The 22,837-nt window shown below is 40.0% G+C and overlaps 1 protein-coding gene across 4 annotated transcripts in view; it reads left to right on the forward strand.

Moving 5' to 3' along the window:
* Positions 1-22,837, forward strand: part of LOC134288478 (zinc finger CCCH domain-containing protein 18-like) — a 282,279-nt gene that overhangs the window by 157,146 nt on the left and 102,296 nt on the right. For all 4 annotated transcript variants that reach the window (XM_062853460.1, XM_062853463.1, XM_062853461.1 and 1 more), the window contains exon 3: positions 21,097-21,141. In XM_062853460.1, coding sequence (XP_062709444.1) covers positions 21,105-21,141 — 37 coding nt within the window. In that variant the 5' untranslated portion in view covers positions 21,097-21,104. The remainder of the gene's footprint in view (positions 1-21,096; positions 21,142-22,837) is intronic.

Raw genomic sequence — 22,837 nt, forward strand, 5'->3', positions numbered from 1 at the left:
ATCGTAATTCGTAAAAAAAAGTCGAATGTACTGATTTTCTTTATAATCAATCCTGTTTTGGTGCCCCATTTGAAAACACAGCATGTTTTCAGCTTAGTATGCAGCTTAATGTACCAGCAATATCACAGTTTCTATGTATTGCAGACTTAGATGAGAATCACGTTTTTTATATCTTTATTACGAGATTTTTAGCCTGGAGCTAGTTCATATCGGGACCCACAGCTTGACTTCCCTTTCGAATGGAAGACCTCACATTTTGTGAGTTTGTCGGGACCGGAGTGGGATTTGATCTCAGGTCCTGGCTGAGTTAGACACGTGCTTTAACGATCACACCATGTCTGCTCCAGAATCACGTAGGAATTAGGCCTGTCCACTTTTTTTCAAAAATGTTATCTGATCATCAAATTCACCCCCATATTTTGATTGGAATCCAAAAAGATGAAACTGGTAGAAATGACAGCCAAATCCATTGATATTAAGAGGTGCATCAAATCAATTTATTGTTTTTCGACTATTATCGAACTTCAAAAAATCATAAGTCCTAATATGAGCACCCTTCAAGTTTTTTCAGCCTAACGCTCAAGGTGTCTCACAATTTAAATCTTTAAATAAATTTGTTATCAAAGGTCAAGTTACAATAAAATAAGCATGATCTGGCGATAAATAGGAAGTCTATGGTGTAGTTCCAAGAAAATTCTTCAATATAGGTCCTCAATATCTGATAATTATCTCAAGTTCTATTTCAGCACAACTTCTACGCTATCGTTATATTCTGATTCGTATACAATAAAGCTCTAAACAAGTGAGATAGATGATAACCACTCAAAAATAATAGAAGAATGACTTATAAATTGGGGTAGAAATCTTACCCGATAAACGTTTGAAAGTATGCGTGGCCCTTGTAATTCCATGTTTTTTCACCTGCAGTGTTCAACATTCCCACATTTAAATTTCAAAAACAAATCAAACAAAGAGTGCTCACTATGCGTAGCATAACCAAACGTTAAAATACTGTAGAAGTTAGATTTTACACAGATAATGATTTCTGATTTGGTAACTGAATTTTTCATTCAGTACCCCACAAACTCTCTTCACGTACTCACCATACGTAAATTTTTAAGGAAAATTGCATGTTTTAAAATGAAAATCGGGCTAAGTACTGCTCCTTTTAATTCCACTTAGAATTTGCATCCTTTGACATGCATCTCAAAAGAGAAACATATATTTAACTAGTTAACGCCTAAGGTCTCACAATTGTAATTTACATGAACAAATATCAGCAATCAAATTCCAACTAAACGTGCATTGGGAACTAGCGCCGACGCATGACGTGACGAACTTTTCAATATTTGTTAGATAAATACACAAAAACCCGAGCCGAATTTTATACATCCTTAAGCATTCATTATTATGATAAAATGGAACGAGCTCATCAATAAACATCCTTCGAAGTGTCCAGTGCGTATGTGCTGCAGCATCTTCCACTAACTGGTCTCTTCTCCGAAATCACACTAAACCGCTACAACTACACACGGGTACGACGATGTGCACATTCAAATTGACGACGACGACGCGGCCTAATGCGTTTTTTGACGTTTCAATTTTCTATCCAAGACCAAGTCCCTGGACACCAAATGTATTGAAGATCGATTTTCAAGAACTCTCATTTTTTTAATGTTTTTTGCCTCATGAACCTTCCTTGGGTGAAAACTAACAGAACAAAGCTAAGACGTACGCAAGTTATGCGCGGTCCCACGTATGCCACTGCATTTATATATATACAGATGGAAATACTCCACCTCCTGTATAGTTTTTGAGTTCCATTTTGGTCCCATATCAACTGTGCAAAATTTCAGATCGATCGAAGAAACTATATTTTAGCGCCTGCCATTCTTAGTTTTTCATACGATTTACTATGGGGAAAATTTACTTCTTCAAAGAAAAATCGCTTGAGATCACCCATTGATCCCTAAAAATCAGTCGTTGAATGAAGACCGCAAAGCGATGCGACATTCGTAGAAAAAATTATTTAGCCTTATCCGATAGCCTTCACCTTCAGGATCCGATTCGGTCCTGAAATGGGCCCTAAAAAACTTTGATCTGATGATATGCCTTCAAATTTTCTATTTTTCCATGACCCACTCTAAATGCATATGTACATATAAACAGACAAATAGACAAATATACAAACATATAAACATACAAGAATATAAACAGTCAATGTATGGACTTTTGTATGGATTAACAACTCTACCGAAAAAATGAACTATAATAAACTTCTTTCGCATTGGAAATGAAGCTCATAGTTCGTGACAATGTGTAATCTTTTTTCAAGAAAGTATTCTAAAATTTTGCCTAATTCTGGAGATATTCCCTTCAAAGGAACTGTCCTATTTTTATGTAGGACTCTGGGCGTTCGGGGCATCTGACCTATAAACAGGACACTGGGCGGATAGGGGTAATGGTGGATGAATTTTGCCTAGCTCTTATATTGACTTTATATTAAAGCACTATAAATGATAGAAGAATGTTATTTAAACGCACAAAAAATTAGAAAAATAATACAGAATCGTCCAAATTACGAATAAGTGTATTCAGTTTTGTACCTCTTAATTTAGCCCTCTATAGGGCGGTATAGAGGGCGGAATTGAAAGGTACAAAACTGATTACCGTTCTTTGAAGGTAAATATCACTTTATCTCCCGGTCTTTATTCGATCCCGATGGTTTTTGTTCTAGATTTTCTCTCGATGTGTCAATATACTATTTTTACAAGTTACTGTACCTGGTTTCCATGGAGCAAATTATTCTGAGAAGGTGAAATTATATCTGTTTGGTGGAGGTTTTTCCTAGTTACGAAAGTTTTAAAATTGGTTCTTTATTTCGATCTCTAAATTCTTCAACAAATTACAGTTCAGTCTGCTCAACTCGATATATCGAGATAGGATGGTCCTTTAACATGCGGCGAATCAACTGTTATTTGATTAAATTCTCAAGACATAGTTGACACTTTGGGAGTCCTTTTAGGTCGAAAAGAAGTTCAGCTTTTATCGACCGAATGGCTTTTTTTTTCGTACTGAAGAGATTTAAGAAAATTACCACGTTACTTCTCAAGGAATCTGTCGGGGGTGGTGGCATGATAGTATGGAGAGGGTGGCCCACACTTATATGAAAAACAAAAAATTCAAAAAATACCAAGTCTTACCTCCTAAATCAGTTGTTTTGGACTCCCAGAAGCTACGTTCAAAATTTGAGCAAAATCGGTTGAGCCTAAGGGGGCGCTCAAAACGCTTGAAGTTTGTATGGGAAAACTTGGCCTGATGTATGCAGATATTTTAAGTTTTCGAATTTTGCCGCTAGGTGGCGCTGTAAGCGTTCAATAATCAAACCCTTTGGTATTATTGTAGGTGACTATATGCCAGAGAACTTTGTCCAAGACCGCGAAGTGATCCGACGGCTGTGAAAAAAGTTATACCCTAGGCAAAGTGAGGCAAAGTATTGAGATTTCATTATTGATATTATTCCTTTACATGTATTGGAAAAATAACAATAAAGTTTATCCTCACTTTTCCTAGGGTATAACTTTTTTCACAGACGTTGGATCACTTTGCGGTCTTCGACAAAGTTGTTTGGCATATAGTCACCTACAATAATACCAAAGGGTTTGATTATTGAACTCTTACAGCGCCACCTAGCGGCAAAATTCGGAAACTTAAAATTTCTGCATACATTTGGCCAAGTTTTCCCATATAAAATTCAAGCGATTTGAGCGCCCCCTTAGGCTCAACCGATTTTGCTCAAATTTTGAACGTAGCTTCTGGGAGTCCAAAACAACTGATTGAGGAGGTAAGACTTGGCATTTTTCGAATTTTTTGTTTTTCATATAAGTGTGGGCCACCTTGGAGAGAGTTCTGTCGACTCGAATAGACGGGCATTCAGGGATGTACCGAGCTTACATAAGGACTGTATTGGAAATTAACTATAAACGTTCACAATTGCCTGAAAAATAATCTGTTCGAAATAAACATAACTTTTTTTGGAGATACTATATAAATCTTTTTTTAAATTTTGGACACCTCCTAAAAAATTAAAATTGCGAAAACTGTGGGAAAATATGCAATTATTTCTCCTATTTTTGCGCAAATATATTCTTTTCCAGAATGCTCATGATATAGGAAAATTATTTTCATCAAGAAAAATTCCCTCCGCAGTTTAGGGCAATCCTTAAAAATGAAAAAAAAGACATTTTTCGAGGAGCTTTTTTTTTATGCGTCTTCAAAGAACAATTACGTAAATAAAAAATACATAAAGTTGAAAATTTGCATTTTTTTCGATTGGGTATGTATTTGAAACTTTTGAAGAGGTAGTTTTACCAAAGAACGGATATTTATAACCTCTAAAGATATTTAAAACAGAGCGACAAATTTCGACCAAAAAGTAGGAGTTTTTGGGGATAGACCATATTTTTAATGTAGGAGGTTTTTCTATCCAAAATAAGAATTTAAAAAGTCGGTTTTGAGTGATATGTTATGTGTACATAACTGCTAGTAATTGTAACGTGGTTACAAGAAACACCAGTTCAGAATTTTATAACACGATTTCATTTTTTACGCTATTTAAAAAAAAACTAAGTTTGCACATGGGACCAGCAAGGGTTAAACGATAAGTTCTAAATTTTAATATGCGCCCCTAGTGGTGGGAGATGCAACCAATAATTTAAATCATTCGCTTGGTAAGTTGTTATGTTCATTTCATCACTTAAGAATGATGATCATCAGGCTCATCAGTTAGATGCCCAACTGATGAGCTGTTTATCAGAAAATACAATAGGTTTGGGGCTTCGCGTCGGGTGACAATGAATTAACTACATCGGCTGTTTTCCTACTCTCCGCATCGACCAATGTGGCGCTAGCTTCTATGCGCGAAAAATCGCTAAAAGTAAATCGCAAAAATATTGTATGGCGAATACCATCTAAAGGCAAATTCTTCAAAGTGGAACACATTATTCGAAAAAATATTTGGTAGTGGTTGTGCACAATGGTGACCACTATTAAGCCTACCAAATATTTTTTCGGGAAAAGCTTTGTATTTCAAGTAATTCAAGTTTAGATGCATTTCGCCATACAAAATTATATTGATTTACTCCTGCTGATCAACTGTGGCTGCGCGCAAAGCGGGTAGTCCATTATATAGAGATTTGTTCGATCAAGGATTCTCAGTTCGATCGTTGAAATAGTTGGACGTTCGCCAACAAAAATTGGAAAATCAGTTAAAGTGAAACCGAGAGTAAAACTAAAACCAAGTTTGAAATATAGATACTGTGGATAAAACTGTTAGCCATATTGATAGGCCCTAGGAAAAGTTTTTGTATAGAGCTCCCAAATAGTGCATCAAAAACTGAAAAAAAACTGCGTACTAGTGTACTGCAGGCGCAGAATTCCCTCGAGGACCAGGACACCCTCATTCTTCAAGTGAAGGTGTCTGTGCAGGGCACAGGGGATAACGGAACGCAATCGTTATTCCTAGGGACGAATCCGAAGCCCGGCGGCTTGTAGGCCTGCCCTCGTCGTCGAGCCAGCATTCGACCCTCGCGTGTCCTAGGGCCCAAGGTCATCCACGCCTTTTAGGAGTTGGTCGGTCGCCAATACTCCGCATCTAACTCCTCGGCCTCGAAGGGAATTACCAGGAAACCCCTCCATGTGGGCGGGGCGTATAATCGGCTTCGAACGGACAGCCGCCGAACAGTGACGCAATAATCAGCACTGTTTCTACTGATCTCACCTTGCTGTGCCGCTGTATCGATCGGCTACGTGGTAGAGCAGCCACCCAAGTGCTTGCTCGTGTATTTGCTGAGAGTGAGTGCCACCCTTGAGACGTTGTCCCTCACCGCTCACCGTCGCCGAAGATCCACTGTTGGTGGGTGACTGAGCTCCACTATCGTCGTCGTGTGAACCTGGACAGGGGCGCCCCCACCGTGCCACTGTAAAGTAACCACTGAGGAACCGCCAGCATGCTGCTAAAACCAGGTCAGATCTAATAGATTAAGATATACACATTCGCAATCACCTTACCCTAGAACATCGAAGAGAGATTATAGGTAGATTTTGGTTTTGAAAATTACGCTCTAGAGCTTAGAAAATAAGTAAATTTTAGCTACAGAATAGGCCTAAATATAATGAGAGGAATGAGAAAGTTTGATCGTTCATTGATTCGTGAGTTGGAACCGTTTTGCCCTCTAAGTTGATCCTCGTTGTTGGGTGATATTTTTTAAACGGCATTTGCTTTGCGATTGGTTCGGGATTTGTCTAAGATCTGCTAACGACTCGCCTTGAGGAGTCTCGCCGGGGTAAACCTTGCTGATCCACATGTAAGTGGACTTTGCCTACTTACTTGGCGCGTAAGTGGAATCAGCTGTTATGACTTTCTGACCCAGTGACGAAGAACCGTTACATAATAATCATTATTTTCCAGATTTTTCCCCGTACAAATTTTTTTCGCTACAAATGTTTGAAACGTTAAAAAAATTAAAAAAATGCAGTTTTTACAGATTGTTATTTTGTGTTGTATACTCATAGAACCATATTTTCAATAATACTAAACATTTTTCAAATTTCTTCAAGCTGCGCTCCACGCCTTCTTGTGCCAACCGGATCAGTTGCAAACACCAGCTTTGCAGGGTTGTTGTCCGGCATTCTTGCAACATGCCCTGCCCACCGTATCCTTCCGGCTTTGGTCACCTTCTGGATGCTGGGTTCGCCGTAAAGTGCAGCGAGCTCGTGGTTCATTCTTCTCCGCCACACACCGTTCTCCTGCACACCGCCGAAGATCGTCCTTAGCACGCGTCGCTCGAAAACTTCGAGTGCTTGCAGGTCCTCCTCGAGCATGGTCCATATCTCGTGCCCGTAGAGGACCACCGGTCTTATTAGCGTTTTGTACATGGTGCATTTGGTGCGTGAGTGAATCTTTTTCAGCAAGGATCCGAGGTAGACGAATTCCTCCACCACCTCGAAAGTATCCCCGTCTATCGTAACATTACTACCCAGACGGATCCGGTCGTGTTCGATTCCGCCTACCAGCATGTACTTTGTTTTTGAGGCATTCACCACCAGTCCGACCTTTGCTGCTTCGCGTTTCAGGCGGGTGTACAGCTCTGCCACCGTTCCAAATGTTCTGGCAATAATGCCCATGTCGTCCGCAAAGCACACAAATTGACCGGATTTTGTGAAAATCGTTCCCCGGCTGTTGAGCCCAGCTCGCGTCGCATCACACCTTCCAAAGCGATGTTGAAAAGTAGGCATGAGAGTCCATCACCTTTTTTTTATCTGTATTAACGAGATTTTAAGCCCTAGGCTAGTTCATCTCGGGACCCACGCTTTACTTCCCTTCCGAAGGAAGAACTCACATTTTGTGAGCTTGTCGGGAGTGGGATTCGATCCCAGGTCCTCGGCGTGATAGTCAAGTGTTCTAACCATCCAACCAGGTCCGCTCCGCAGTCCATCACCTTGTCTCAGTCCCCGGCGAGATTCGAATGAACTGGATGGTTCACTCGACACCCTTACGCAGTTTTGCACATCGTCCATCGTTGCTTTAATCAGTCTAGTCAGCTTCCCAGGAAAGCCGTTTTCGTCCATGATTCTCCATAGCTCTGCGCGGTCGATACTGTCGTATGCCGCTTTGAAGTCGATGAACAGGTGATGCGTTGGGACCTGGTATTCACGGCATTTCTGGAGGATTTGCCGTACGGTAAAGATCTGGTCCGTTGTCGACCGGCCGTCGATGAAGCCGGCTTGATAACTTCCCACGAACTTATTTGTTTTAGGTGACAGACGACGGAAGATGATCTGGGATAGCACTTTGTAGGCAGCATTCAAAATAGTGATCGCCCTGAAGTTCTCACATTCCAAATGGTCGCCTTTCTTGTGAATGGGGCAGATTATCCCTTCCTTCCACTCCTCCGGTAGCTGTCCGGTTTCCCAGATCCTGACTATCAGCCGATGCTGACAGGTTGCCAACTTTTCTAGGCCCATCTTGATGAGTTCAGCTGCGATACCATCCTTACCAGCTGCTTTGTTGGTTTTGAGCTGGCATCCTTAACTTCCCTCAGCGTGGGAGTTGGTTCATTTCCGTCGTCCGGTGCACTGGCGTCGTCGTTTCCTCCGTTGCCGTGGTCTCCCGTGCCTACGTTCTCCACGTCATTCAGGTGCTGATCGAAGTGCTGCTTCCACCTTTCGATCACCTCCCGTCCGTCCGCCAAGAGGTCTTTATCCCTGCATATTTCGGCTCGCGGCACGAAGCCGATGCGAGATGCGTTGAGCTTCTGATAGAGCTTCTGTGTTTCCTGGGAACGGCACAGCAGTTCCATTTCTTCGCACTCCGCTTCTTCCAGGCGGCGCTTTTTCTCCCGAAAGAGGCGGATCTGCTGTTTCCGCTTCTGTTTATAACGTTCCACGTTTTGTCGAGTCCCTTGCTGCAGCATTACCGCCCTCGCTGCGTTCTTCTCCTCCAAAACCGTTCTGCACTCTTCGTCGAACCATTCGTTCCGTCGATTCCGTTCCACGTACCCGATGGTGCTCTCGTCTGCGTCGTTGATGGCTGCTTTCACTGTACTCCAACAGTCCTCTAGAGGGGCCTCATCGAGCTCGCCCTCGTCTGGCAACGCGGCCTCGAGATTCTGCGCGTATGCTGAGGCGACATCCGGTTGTTTCAGTCGCTCTAGGTTGTACCGTGGCGGTCGCTGGTACCGTACATTATTGATGACGGAGAGTTTTGGGCGCAGTTCGACCATCACCTAATAGTGGTCGGAGTCGATGTTGGCGCCACGATAGGTCCTGACGTCGATAATGTCAGAGAAGTGCCGTGCGTCAATCAGAACGTGGTCGATTTGAGATTCCGTCTGCTGTGATGATCTCAAGGTGTAACGATAAGGGAGGCTGTGTTGGAAAAAGGTGCTACGTATGGCCATATTTTTGGAGGCGGCGAAATCAATGAGTCGTAGGCCGTTTTCGTTCGTTTGCTGGTGGGCGCTGAACTTACCAATCGTCGGTCTGAATTCCAACTCCTGGCCTACCTGAGCGTTCAAATCTCCTATGATGATCTTGACGTTGTGGCTTGGGCAGCGATCGTACTCGCGTTCGAGCTGCCCTTAAAATGCGTCCTTGTCATCATCAGTGCTTCCGGAGTGTGGGCTGTGCACGTTTATTATGCTGAAGTTGAAGAATCGGCCCTTGATCCTCAACCTGCACATTCTTTCGTCGATCGGCCACCAACCGATCACGCGCCTCTGCATATCACCCATCACGATGAAAGCTGTTCCCAGCTTTGGTAGATGGTATGATTACCTCTAAACGTTCGCACCATGGATCCTGCCCAACACACCTCCTGCAGGGCTACGATGCCGAACCCGCGGTCCTTCAGTAGATCGGCAAGTATGCGAGTGCTCCCAACGAAGTTGAGAGATCGGCATTTCCACGTACCGAGTTTCCAATCGCAAGCAAATCCTTTTTGTTCGCTGGGGTCGTTGCCGTTGGTCTCGGTTCGTATTATTCTGTTGCTGATTTTCCGTTACAATGATTTTTTCGGCTGGCTCGTAGGGCCTGACACCAACCCCCTACTTTCCGGAGGACCATAGTGCACAGTTGAGCTTAGAGTCCTTCCCTGGCACTCGGACGTAGATCAACCGCCCCTAACATGGGGATCAGACGCTGTTGTGAGCCGCTCCTCCTGGAGAACAGACGCTCAGGTTTGCCGAAGCAAACCATCCCCCCCCCCCCCCTTCCCTGTCAGCCTACGACCAAAGTTGGTTACCCGATCTTCCCTAAGGTTGCTCATAGTTTCCGGCCGGTACCGCGAGGAGGTAGGGATAGGAGTTGCGAGCAGAGGCTAGTGGATCACAATGGGATCTGAATTGCGCAGCATACCCAGCCTTTACCGTGCCTGCACCGTTCCTACTGTAGGTAATTTTTTCACCTACGTTCGCGACACCACATTCAGCCTTGCCATGGCTTCGAGTATTACCCAGCCTCTCGTGTTAGTCGATCGGCTACCCCACTCAATCGCCCAGGCGTCGAGGTCTCCGCCGATGACCACGGGACTCAACCCTACTAGCGCGTTTGTTAACGCATCCAGTATTGCTGAGAACTGGTCTATCGGCCACCTGGGTGTGGCATAACAACTACAGTAATACACCCCATTTATCTTCACTATTGCAAAGCCCTCGAGCAAAGCCGTCCAGGTCGGAGCTCTGATATGCAGAGTAAGCTCGATGATCTCATCTCTATCTACATCGAGATCGAAGTTAAACTTGGTAGAATAATCAATTTAAAAATTCGTGTAGTGTTCGAGAGTCAAATATTATTTACAATCTAACTTTGTTCAACGCTGCGGTCTGTTACTTTTTTTCTGTTGTCCAGTGTAGCCAAGGGTAGTGAAAATTGTTTCATTGTGGTCGGCATGGTGCTTCCTCACGGATGATCACCCGTCCGGTGAACACAACTTGATGATGACATTGTGGATGATGTACGTTCCAGATATGAAATGCCCAGCTTTAGCAGAACACTTTATCGATTAACGTTCGAGGAGGAGGCTCTTTCTTTCTTCCGGTTACCAGTGATTGTGAACGTCATCGTGGTGCACCTTTCGATCGATGATCCATGATTGGTAGTCATTTCTCTGTCTGAAAGTCACTAGGTTAGTACGTCTAGCGGAGATTGATTGTTTTTGTCCCCGGTCTGGTCATTTAACCACAGATTGAAGCGTTCGTACAATGCACAGTGTGACTGTAGTATGTAGTAGAGTGTTTTGTTTGTCAGCCGCATTACATGGATGTTACGTGAGTATGGATTAGCCGTAGACCGATAAAACGACTTCTCGATCGGTCGTCGTAAATGAATCGGTACCGTTTGGTTGGCCATAAAGTCTGCATATATGAATGGCTAGTGTACCCAGCGTTGCAATCGTTTGACCAGTTAATGTGGAGAATGTCGTTCGGATAGTTTGACACATTTTCAAGAAATGAAAGTCACACAGTTCTATGGGAATTGGAACGCGATTGAATAACGGCACACCGTCAATCTAGTTACGTGATAATTAGTAGCATTAGCAATGATCAGAGAGTAGACCTCATGAGTTGTTTGAACCGTTCAGTCACCGTGAGCAATGATCAAATTACAGGCATTAGCAAGACGATTCATTAGCAATAAATCTGCCGAAGCGGAACAAATCGATACACCCTCGGGTGACCTTTTCCAATGTGATGGCTTTATTAGATTGAAGACTTGAAGGCCTCCGCTGCCCAAGGCGTGAAAATCGACCGAGAATAAGCCTGCTGATGGTGTTGAAGAACGTTGGGCAACCGCGTGAAGATCGCCGCAAAGAAGGCAAACACGCGACCACACCATCAGAAACGGTGCAACAGTTTATGCAGGAGCTGGCTGATGTGAATCGCTGGGGCACGCGTCCGTCCATTGATCGTGAGTGGTTGATCGGGTGCAGAGCGCGGTGGGGAAAAGTTTGATCAGAAGGCTGCTGCAGGGTTCGATTGGGCTCCGCAAAGTGAGCGTGCTCTCCGAAGGACGTCCAGTGTCTGGTTGTGGCGGTTTGCGTTTCCATTTCTGCTGCCCGTTTTGACTGCTCCTAGTTGTTGCACAGCGCAGCAAGATCAGTGCAATAAATAAGTGGTTGATCCTGTTTTGTTTGGGTAAAACTTGTCTTGGAGCAACGGTGGTTTGCAGAATTGCTGTCAAGTGGTCAACTTGCTTTGAATAGTTGGCATATGATTAATGGCTTACAGGAACACATATTGAAACGGTGGTTACAAAGTGCTTTCATCATTGCTTGCAAGTTCTTATTTTGTTTTGATTCATTGAGATTAACTCGATTTGAAACGCGAGGTATCGTTCTTCAAAAAAAAGGCATTTCATTATTTTTGCTTAATTGAAATCTTTATTTTTAGTTTATCGATTATAGAAGTTGTTTGTAGCTATAGTGGTAATCGCGTTGGTAACACTAGTTCACAAAATAAAACGAAAGTCGTGAACTTCTGTCAACAACCAAAATTTTTGAAGTACAATTTAGCGCTGATTTCGAAACCGCGCTTCAAAAAAAATTTGAGTAGTGCAGTTTTTGAGTTATAGCTCAACATCGAGTTTTACAATTTTTTGAAATATTGAATTTACCAAAATTCAAATGTCTTGCGTTTTGTTCAATCAATTTCAAATATTTTTCCATAAATTAAAAGCTAGATATAATACCATTCGATCATCTGAATGCAGGTTTTGCGTCAGATTGATGTTTTTAGGACAATCTCCTAAAATTTTAGCAAAATTTCCAAAAATATATGAAGAAATGTATTTTTTTTTTCATTAAAAAAAACATTCTAAAAATTCTTTCTCAACGTTTATTTTACATATCATATGTAGGCGAGTTACAGTAAAAAAATCAGCTCAATCGGAGCATTGATTACGGAGAATGAGATGTGTGAAGTGAGTGGCTTTGCTTAGAAATAGAACAAAAATCGATTTCAAATCTTCAACCTTGTATGGAAAGTCGAAAAAATTTCCGCTCTACTGTATTTTTTTTTCCTTCACGTTTTCGAACTCAGGGCATGATTCTACAACAAAAATGATCATCAGCTTACCGAGTTCAACAATGCTTGAACTAGTGTAATCAATAAGACCATGATGTAGGCAATAGGTTCGAGTCCCAGTCGATCCAGGCATTTTTCGTAAAGTAAGTCTCCTTCACATTCTGTGGTTTAGATTATCTTCGTGCCTGCTATACGATGTAGACATATGCAAAGTAATCTTTAGTGAGGACCCAAGTAACATTTTTAGTCAAATATATTGTCTATACAAATTTATTGCTTTTCAAAAAACCAACATAAAACCAAAATAAAAGAAAATAGGTTTTATGCCGTTACTGAAAACCCCTACACTGCCGTTCTACACCCAATTGGCGACAAACATATCTAAAGGCCCAATCTGCAAAAGAGAGGCTCTGTTTGTTCCGATTCTCTTTAAATTATTACGATGTCACAGTGAACATTTTGACAATTTGTGATGTATAGATCGGAAAAGGATTGTTTAATCTACCTTCCGACGCAAGAAGTAAATCAAAATTTATAAATACATGCGCGTTATTATCGAAAGAGAGGAGACTTAAAGAGAGCCTCTCATTTGCACTTAGGACCTATAGAAATGTTTGGCCTGAATTGTCCCATGAGAATCCCATATAAAATGGCACAAATATGCGTAGAACGACAGTACAAGACTTATTGGTCATCAAAATGTTACTTGGGGAAACTTTCAACTAATAAATGTGGTAGTGCATGATTACTCTTAGCTGAGGAGTAAGCTTCTCACACAACCAGGAGTCTTATAAGGATTCACGCAGTACATTGTATAAAGTGCGATTTGAAGTTACTGTCGCATATATGTATGACGAAGGGACTATTTACATCGCATATGATGTTATTTTTCAATTTCTTGTACCATTTGGGCAAGTATACCTATTTTGGGTACCGTAATCCGGGGTAGCATTGATCAGAATTTTCGATCTTTCTTGAATAATTATCTTGTTAAAGCAAATGCTTCATGTTTTATATTTTTTAAACAAGTACTGGCCCTCTGATTATTTGTTAAGGTACTCGAAAAAGTATTGTAAAATTTTAAACATGTTTAAATAGACTTTTTAATCTAATTTTTGATTTTGTTGATTTTGGGTAACATTTATCATGTCAGTGATCAATGTTCGTTTGTGTTGAAAATACCCTTACTTACCAAATTCGGGGTCGCTGATTTCGAATATGTTATCCAAATTCTTACAAGTTATGTACTTTTTGAGTTATTTTAAGATAAAAATCCTCCAAACCACGAATAACGCCTGAAGGTAGGCAATGGCTTGAGGAATTGATAGCTTACTTTTAATAAATGGTATATTTTATTGAAAAAGAACATTTTCATAAAAGATTCGTTCATTAAATCCAACTCTAGAATATCATAGTGAAGTAATTCAGTTCATATTGTATCTAGCATTCATGCCCTGCATGAATGCAGGGATGGGAACAATCACTTTCAAAGAGTTACACTCATTTGCTATTTTCTCAGCTCAGAAGCGTGCAACCAAAAAACGATATATGGACGACTTTTGCATTGTGGTTTTGTCTAAAACTTTGCCGAATAGAGTAGGAGTCGCACTCGCATACCAAAGTCGTGACAGAGTTGTAAAAGTTACTCTTCACGAGGTGAGTGTAATTTACATTCACCTCGTGGAGAGTTGCCTTCTCAGCTCCCTTATGGCTTCGGTATGCGTGTGCGACCCCTACTCTATTCAGCAAAGTTTTAGACAAAACTACAAGGCAAAAGTCGTCCATACATCGTTTTTTGATTGCACGCTTCTGAGCTGAGAAAATAGCAAGTGAGTGTTCCCATCCTTGCATGAAGGTTTGACAATGTATCTCATTGCGTTACGAAACACAGCTATGGAAAAATCGATGTATTTCAATGTTTAGGAAATTCAATTTTCAAGAATTACATGTCATGTTATAGCTAAATAACAGCAGCTTACAATAGACCATTCGATAGCTGATTTATTGTAAAATGCTTATTTGAGCATTTCATGAGATTGGTCTAGCTGATCAATGATACCCCGTTTTACGGTAGTTGCCGCTATAACAAAGTCAATTATTTTTGACACATGGTTAGATATTGCTGTGTGCATTCGAAATGTAAATATCAAATGCGGGAACTACAAATGCGGTAAGATTGTCTAACAAGTAACCCGATGCCAGTGGATTCATTTGGATCCATGGTTGGCGGTGGTTTTGCCTATGGTTGCTAAGTTCCCTTTGGTAATACTGTGTTACCGCGTTTGAAGCGCATTTGGGCACCGTTTGCATCTTAAACGCACACAGCAATGCGTACAGATCCAACCCTGTACAAACATTCAAATCAATTGGTATGGAATTGACATAGATATAGCGACGAGGGCCCAAAATAGGTACACCTGCCCAAATCGCACAAGACCCATCTGGTGAGTTGTATAAGAGCACATTGTGAGTGTTACATGTGTAGTCCGTTGTCGAATGTTAGTTATGTAGACGCCACAAGGTCGAAGACGGTAACTGTCTTCTTAAAATCAACTTACAAGTAACATCGTAGTAAACAATATTCTGATTAACGATTAAGATGACAATTTGACTAGCTTAAATTATGATTTTTTATCCTATTTCTTTAGAAAAAAAAAATCCACAGACACCTCCGAGAACTCCAAGAATTTTAGTTGGGATTTCTCCAGCAATGCATTTAGTTATTTCGCAAAAGAACTTCTCTTTAAATTTCTTCAGGAGTTCTTTCAGGTATTCCTGAAACAGGATTGCTTCGGAAATTCATACAACTATTTCTTCAGAAATTAATCTAGGAATTCCTTTAGCGGCCCCTTCAGTGATTCTTTCAGATATTCCGCCAGGAATGTTTATTTCACTTATTTATAAAATTTACTTATAAATTCAAGAGATTCTTCTACGAATTTTTTCACAAGATTCTCCTTTAAATATTCCTCCAGCGATTCTTTCACAAATTCTTGCAGATGAAACATAAGACCAAAAACCACCAAATAAGTTACCCCCTGAAGAAGACACAAACCCCGTGTCGAAACGTTGGGAAAGCAATAAACATTGTTTGCCGATTCAAGAGTACGTAGCCGTTTTTAATGATAGTTGAAACGATACAGTCGAGGCTCTACTAAAATAATGAAGAAATTTCTCCAGAGATTCTTGCACAGAATTTCATTTAGAAGTTTCATATAGGATTTCTCCTCGAACCCAAGCAACACGACTTGGTTCAAAGCTAGTACCAGTAACACTGGTGCAATTTATTCACTGTTCGTATCAAGGACGACAGAACACAATTTTCTTCTTTGATTCTTTGAAACGCAAAAAGCGTAGGTTCTAAATCTTTATGCAACTTCAGCTAGGGGGGATAATAAAAAAAAAAATTAAAAAAAAATATGTCCAGACTCGAACCATTGACACCAGGAGTATAAACCACTCATCTTACATAATACACCAGAAGTTTTGTGAGAGATTTGTTGGTCAACACACCATAAAAGCTGCTGAAGTTACGCGTTACTTCATTCCACCTTCTTTGTCACAAGTTAGAAAATTGTCAAAATGAAAAGACGCGCAAGTTTTTCGCAACACATTTGTAACCTAATGTGAACAAACAAACCAGGGTAAGATGTTTCATATGTGTCACATTTAATGCAAGCTGACTGTATTGTGACTTGTGAGGAGTATGTAAACTGCGCCTCAATAAATCGATGTCAAACACGATGTTATTTGTGATTTCTATGAATTTCTTCAGGATTCTAAAAAAAAAATCTGGATTTTCACCAGTAAATTGCTCCAGAAACATCTTTAGGAATCCTTTAAAGTATTTCTTCAGAAATTCTTTCAAAAGATCAGGCAGGGATTCCACCAGTAGTTTCTTCAGGGATTGCTTCCAGAGTCATCCATTTTTCAATGCGGTTCCTACAGGTATTCCGAAGATGTCCTTAAAAATTCCATCTGAATTTCCTCCAAAGATCACTTCAAAAACTCCTCCAGGGATTCACTCGCAAACTCATTCAGGGTTTAATTCAGACATTTCTCCACATATTCCTTCAGGAAGTCTCCCAGGTATTTTTTCGGCAGAATTAGCATCAGGGATTCCTCTAGATTTTTTCATATGAACTCTCCAAGAGATTTCTGCTGAAACAGGGGAAATTGTGTATTTTCGGCAGTTTTGTTTCCTTCGTCATGGTTTTTTTTTAAAGCTGTTGAACTCTGAATTGGCCTCAAATCCTGCTCAGCCAAGCTGAATTACATGCCCGAATTTCAGGAAATTTGGCCGACAAAAACCCCCATGACGAAGAGAACAAACCTGCCGATGATACCCATGGTCACTCTATCTCCACAGTTTCTTACAGAAAAAAATCTCCATTGATTTTTGTAGGATTTCCGCCGGAATAGCTTACAGGAATTTCTCAAGACATTCTTCCGGAATTTCTAGAAGAATTCCGAATAGAAGCACATAACAAGATTATAACACAATTATGACAACTGTTGCTAGGAACAGCAGAGGTTGATATAAATTTGTTGTAAGGGTTTTTCTATGTGAATATCTATATAACAAAATAATGATAACATTTGTTATTATTTTGGTTACAAAATTATAACAAAACTTGTTTTATTTACTCAAATACACGTAAAACAACATTTATTACATCATGCATATTAATATAATTGTCTATAAAATAATTTCGTAACACATTTATTGCAATGATTGTTATATTGTTTGTAACAAAATTATTTCTAAGTTTGATATATTTTATGTATGATCACGATATGTGATAATTTTTGTTATTTTGGTCATTTGAACCAAGAGATTTATAACGAAATTTGTTCTGAAAAAAAACAGAATTTGTTATAATTAAGTTATAATTTAACAAGTTTAAACTAATAAATTTTGATATGATCTAGTTTTCATCATATATCAATTTGTTATTTTTGTTTAAATTGGAGGATGTTTTGTTAGATTTTTTGTCATTTTAACTACTAGCGGTACATGTTTCATAACTACCGTTGTTACAAAAGCATTGTTACAAAATAACAAAACCTGTTATATTTTTGTATTTTCCATCTAGTCGGAATTCTACATAGACTTTTTCAAATGACTTCTACGGCAGAAAATCCCTAGTTAAAAAAAACTATTAATTCCTCCAGGTATTCCTTTATTTATTTCTTCAAGAATTTCTTCACGATTTCCTCATGAATTCTTTCAAAAAACAAGGAAAATATTCTTGACATTTCTCCAGAAATTTCTCAACAGATTCTCTGGGAATTCTTCCATTCATTCATTCATTTATTTAGTATTACATCAAAGTTAAGATAAAACTGAATCAACAATATTGAGTTTTGAGAGCGTTTCGTGGCTGCCGCTCTGCATCCTCGGTCACGCCCAATACTCACAAAATCACGCTCCACCTGGTCACCCATCGTGCTCTCTGTGCTCCACGCCATCTTGTACCAACCGAATCAGTCGCGAACACTAACTTTGCAGGGTTGTTGTCCGGCATTATTACATGCGCTGCCCACCGTATTCTTCTGACTTTGGTCACCTTCTGGATGCTGGGTTCAAACTTCTCTGCCACACACCATTCTCCTGCTTGCAGGTCATCCTCGAGCATGGTCCATACCTCGCCCTAAAAAGGGCTTGCTGAGAACTTTGAACCCACGTTGGGTGAGTGCACTGCAATAGCAGAGGATGTGTTCTGATGTTTCTCTCTCCTCGTCACAGAAGCGGCAATTTGAGGTTTGGATTGCTCCGATCTTTCGTTGATGGTATCTGCAGGGGCAATGTCCAGTTATTAGGCCGGTGTAGATGTTGAGATTCCTTTTGTTGAGACCTAATAGTTGTTGGGTTTTCTTGGGGTTAATTGTTACGAGCCTTTTGGATTGGCTCGTATGGGGCAGTGCATTCCAGTTTAATGTGATTTGACTGACCATTTATTTGTTCAGTTTTATTTTTACAGAGCAGTCTGAGAACCCGCAGAAGGGCTCAGGGCCAATGAACCTTTCATTAGATCCATTCCTGGCTAGCTTGTCAGCAATCTTGTTTCTCTGTAGACCCGTATCTCCTGGGATCCAATATAGGCAGACTCGATTGCGTATGGATAAGTTTTTCAAAGCCAGAATGCATTCCCACATTAGCTTTGAGTTAAAAGTGTAATTATTAAGCGAATTGAGTGCCGCTTGGCTGTCAGAGAAAATACATATTTTTGCAAATCTATACTTTCTCCTCAGGCATAAGGAAGGATGAAACATGATCGATGAGAATTGAATTACCTTACGACAACTTAAATGCCGTGTGGTGGTTAGAATCCGTTTGACTTTCTGTTCCGCAGAACTGTAACTTGTTCTGTGGCTTAGTTGTTTAAAGCGCCGGACTAACGATACGGAGTCGTGGGTTCGAATTCCACCAAAACAAGTGGTAATTTTTTCACAAATTTACCTCCAAATTTGCCAATTAAACGTACTTTGCCTAAAAATACTTCAAGTTTTTACGTCGTCATTTAGGCATTAAAGAAATCCCTAGGAGAGTTGTTGACGGTGTGTATAGTTGAATGTTTGAAGAAATGCATCAATGATCCAGACAGCAGTTTTTCAAGAATTTGGTCTAATAAACTTGGAGAAAATCAACTAACATCCAAAGCAAAATAGTTTGCGAGAAATGGGCTTATGAAATTTTGAAGAAATTCTAACGGTAACCCTAAATTAAGAATGTACTACCAAATCAATAAAAAAATCTGACCCTGGTTTTTGGCAATACTCTAGCAATCCGGTTGAGTTCTGGAAGTTGTTTCTTGAAAAAAAATCCCTAGGCAGAATCTCTAAAGATGTTTCAAAATGTCGTAGAGAAATATTTTAGCTAGACTTTCCTGTGAAGTATTTCAGATGAAATATTTGAAGAAAAAATTCCGAAAGCATAACTACCGGATTTTGTTGAAAAACCCTCTGGAACGATGTGTTGATTTGATGGATGTTTGTGCAATGTATGGTGTAATGAATGTGAGTATTATTTTCCACCGAAATTTTAAATTGAATAATGACGGAATGTCGATGATTTTCTGTTACTGTCAATTGTCTGTGGATAAATTTCCTAAATAATCCCACAAGCAATAGAATAATTTCTTTTTCAAAGAGCTTTTGATTAAAATTTTCAGTCGATTTTCTAAAAAAAAAATTACTGTGAAAATAATTGCGAATTCTCCAGCTATGTTTATTATGCTTTATTTATAAATTTTGGAAACAAGAAGAAGCGAATTACTGAAAAAAGATGTTTTTTTTTAGAATTGGTTTTAAGTGTAGTTTTGGAAGACATCTCTACGAGATGTCTATGTGATTTTAGAGAAAGTAAGAGTAATTTTCTTGTATTACTGGGGTAATTTCTGAGGATCAGAATTAGGAAAATGTCCAATTCAGATCAACTTGAAAGTTTCAGCTGAATTAGAGTATTTCTCCTAAATATCAAAAATTGGCCTAAAACTATTAAAAAAAAACAAACACGGAAGACATAAACGTACCTTCTTATTAGTAGAGGCGCATGGGGTGTAGAAGGGCCCATATAGCCACAGCTGTAAAGGCGTGGGTATCCAGCATGACGGATTCGATTCCCGGTTGGTCCAGAAACTTTTCCTAAAGGTAATTTCCTGATCTTACATTGGGCACATAGAGTCTTCGTGCCTGCCACACTACATATTCACATGCAAAATGGTTATTCGCAGAGGAAGCTCTCAGTTAATAAGCTAGGAGCAGGCGACGTTACGTCAAGAAGAATAAGAAGGGATGTAGGAAATTATGATTGGAGTTAAATAAACCCCATATACGAAATAGACCATCCTTCAAGGTTACCTATAGAGCTTAAAGTTACATTATGTGTCATGTGTCATGACATAATGTTCCGTATTCCTCTCACTTTTTCAAATATCATTAAACAACCTAACTGACATTTAAAATACGCCTCCCAATCACTGACGGAAATCATGTCATAACTCAGCCAAAGGTGTTGAATTTCCTACACCAACAGCAACACCTCGACGACAGGCATTAGAAAAACATTACAATACGAATAAAACACAACGCCCCAATCTGCCGGAAATTCGGAACCCAGGAAGACAAAACCGAACCAAAAAAAATAAAAGATAAATACTACCTGCCTACCTTCATCGCATCAAACAAACCGCTCTCAACTACATCATCCCAGCAGCATGACCATAATGATTAGTGAAATCGACAGTCATTCAATCAGAGCCCGGATCGCGATCGATGATCAAACAAACTGCCTACCTCAAATCCAATGCCCACCTCCTATATATTTAGTGTTTCTTTCATAAATCGGTGCGATCGCGATCGATCGCATTAGTCATCAAATCACCTAACCAGTTTCGATTTTTCGGCTTAAGAAAATTGTATAATCGAATCATCGCACATCGCATCGAATCCCCAGGAAGTATACATTTTACTGATTTCAGTTTTTTTTCTCCTTCTCATTTCCATTCCTCAGGGGAAGCTATGAAAAAGATACGGCGATGGCTGCTGGTGTTTGCGGGTAAGTAAAGAGTAAAGCTACCAGAGATGCGCATAATTGATTGATCAAACGATTACGTAATGGCCAACTCGGGCGGCGGTGGCGGCGGTCCGAACAGGTTCCTCAGTGGACCGAGAAGCATCATCATCAGAAAATAGACAGTAATTGGAACTGGATTGGTCTAGAAAAATACGCACTGGACTGGTCAAGCTTACTCATCCGTCTCATCAATTCTATAACCCCAATCATAACCAATTAAATCGAACGATTCAATTTCAATGCCACGGCCGCCACTACACTGAAATAAATTTTGTTGTAGTTTCTACCGAATCCATGGTAAAAACAAGAACTGTACCAACAATTTTCAACCGAATGCAAAATTCTGATAAATGTACTGAAACATTGTCAGTAATACCATGCATGCTGTATTTTTGACTAAAAAAATTCTTGTTACTACTATTTTGGCATTGTTATTTTAACCATGTCGACTTGAATGTTGCACGTCTTGGATAAACATGGTCAAAAATACAATGCCAAAATAGTTGCATCAAGAATATTTTACGTCAAAAGTACAACATGCATGGTATTATTGACAATGTTTCAGTACATTTAACAGAATTTTGCATTCGGTTGAAAATTGTTGGTACAATTCTTATTTTTACCATGGATTCGGTAAAAACGACAACAAAATTTTTTTGGGTGTACTATCGGCGGAAACACGCGGTGCGGTGGTGGGTTGGGTTGCCCCCCATTAGTTGACTTCACCGGCAGTGTTTCTCAATCTATGTGTGTGTGTTTCGGTTCATAGATGACTGTCAATTTCTCGACGTTGCTTAGGTTAACTGAGCCAAATGGAAATTACAATGTTAGAATCACTTTGATATCCACAACAGAAACATATGTTTGATGCACAGATTAAGATTTAAATTGCAGAATTCGCTAGACGGACGCTTTTTTCCTACAAGCTACGGAGCCACTTGACCATCTCCGTCGCCGAGTTGTGAAAAGAAGCAAACCATGTGCGATACCTACTAGAATCGAGTTCAGTTTTACGCCATCAGGCGACGGAAATGGTCAAGTGGCTCCGTAGTTGGGATGAATAGAAGCACCCGCCTAGGTAATAGGGAGTCGTGGATTCGATTTCCTCCGGAGCACGTGGATTTCTTTTCGCAATTTAAATCTCAATTTGTTCATCAAACACGTATTTCCTGAAATTCATTCAGAGATTCTTCTTGCAATTTCTTCCAAGGCTTCCTACAAGATCACTTCCGTATTTCCTTCCGAGATATCTCATGCAATTCCTCTTCAAATTCCGTCAGGATGATCATCCACAATTATACTGCGACCAACCCTGCTACTGACTCATATTCATCACATCATATATTATATTTTATAGAGCAGTGGACCTTGTGTTTCTCCGATACCTTCAGCTTCCCTTCTTTAATTTCAAATTGAGGCTAAATAAGGGTGAGATTATGGAGATGTTATTAGATGTTAAATTGTCACCTAAAGCCTGTATCCGCAATAATCGAGACACAGAAGTACGGCTGTAGCTCTGTAATGAATCAGTAAAATTGGCCAAATAATTGACTGAGAACTCTTTGGTGTGTGTTTATTATTTGTGCCAAATTTCATAAAAATCGATGCATTACTTTTAACTGGGGATGAAAAACAAACAGACGTGGTTTTAAGCATTTTGTACAATCATGACCAATTT

The sequence above is a fragment of the Aedes albopictus genome, chromosome 2, assembly GCF_035046485.1.
Source record: "Aedes albopictus strain Foshan chromosome 2, AalbF5, whole genome shotgun sequence".
NCBI classification, from domain to species: Eukaryota; Metazoa; Arthropoda; class Insecta; order Diptera; family Culicidae; genus Aedes; species Aedes albopictus.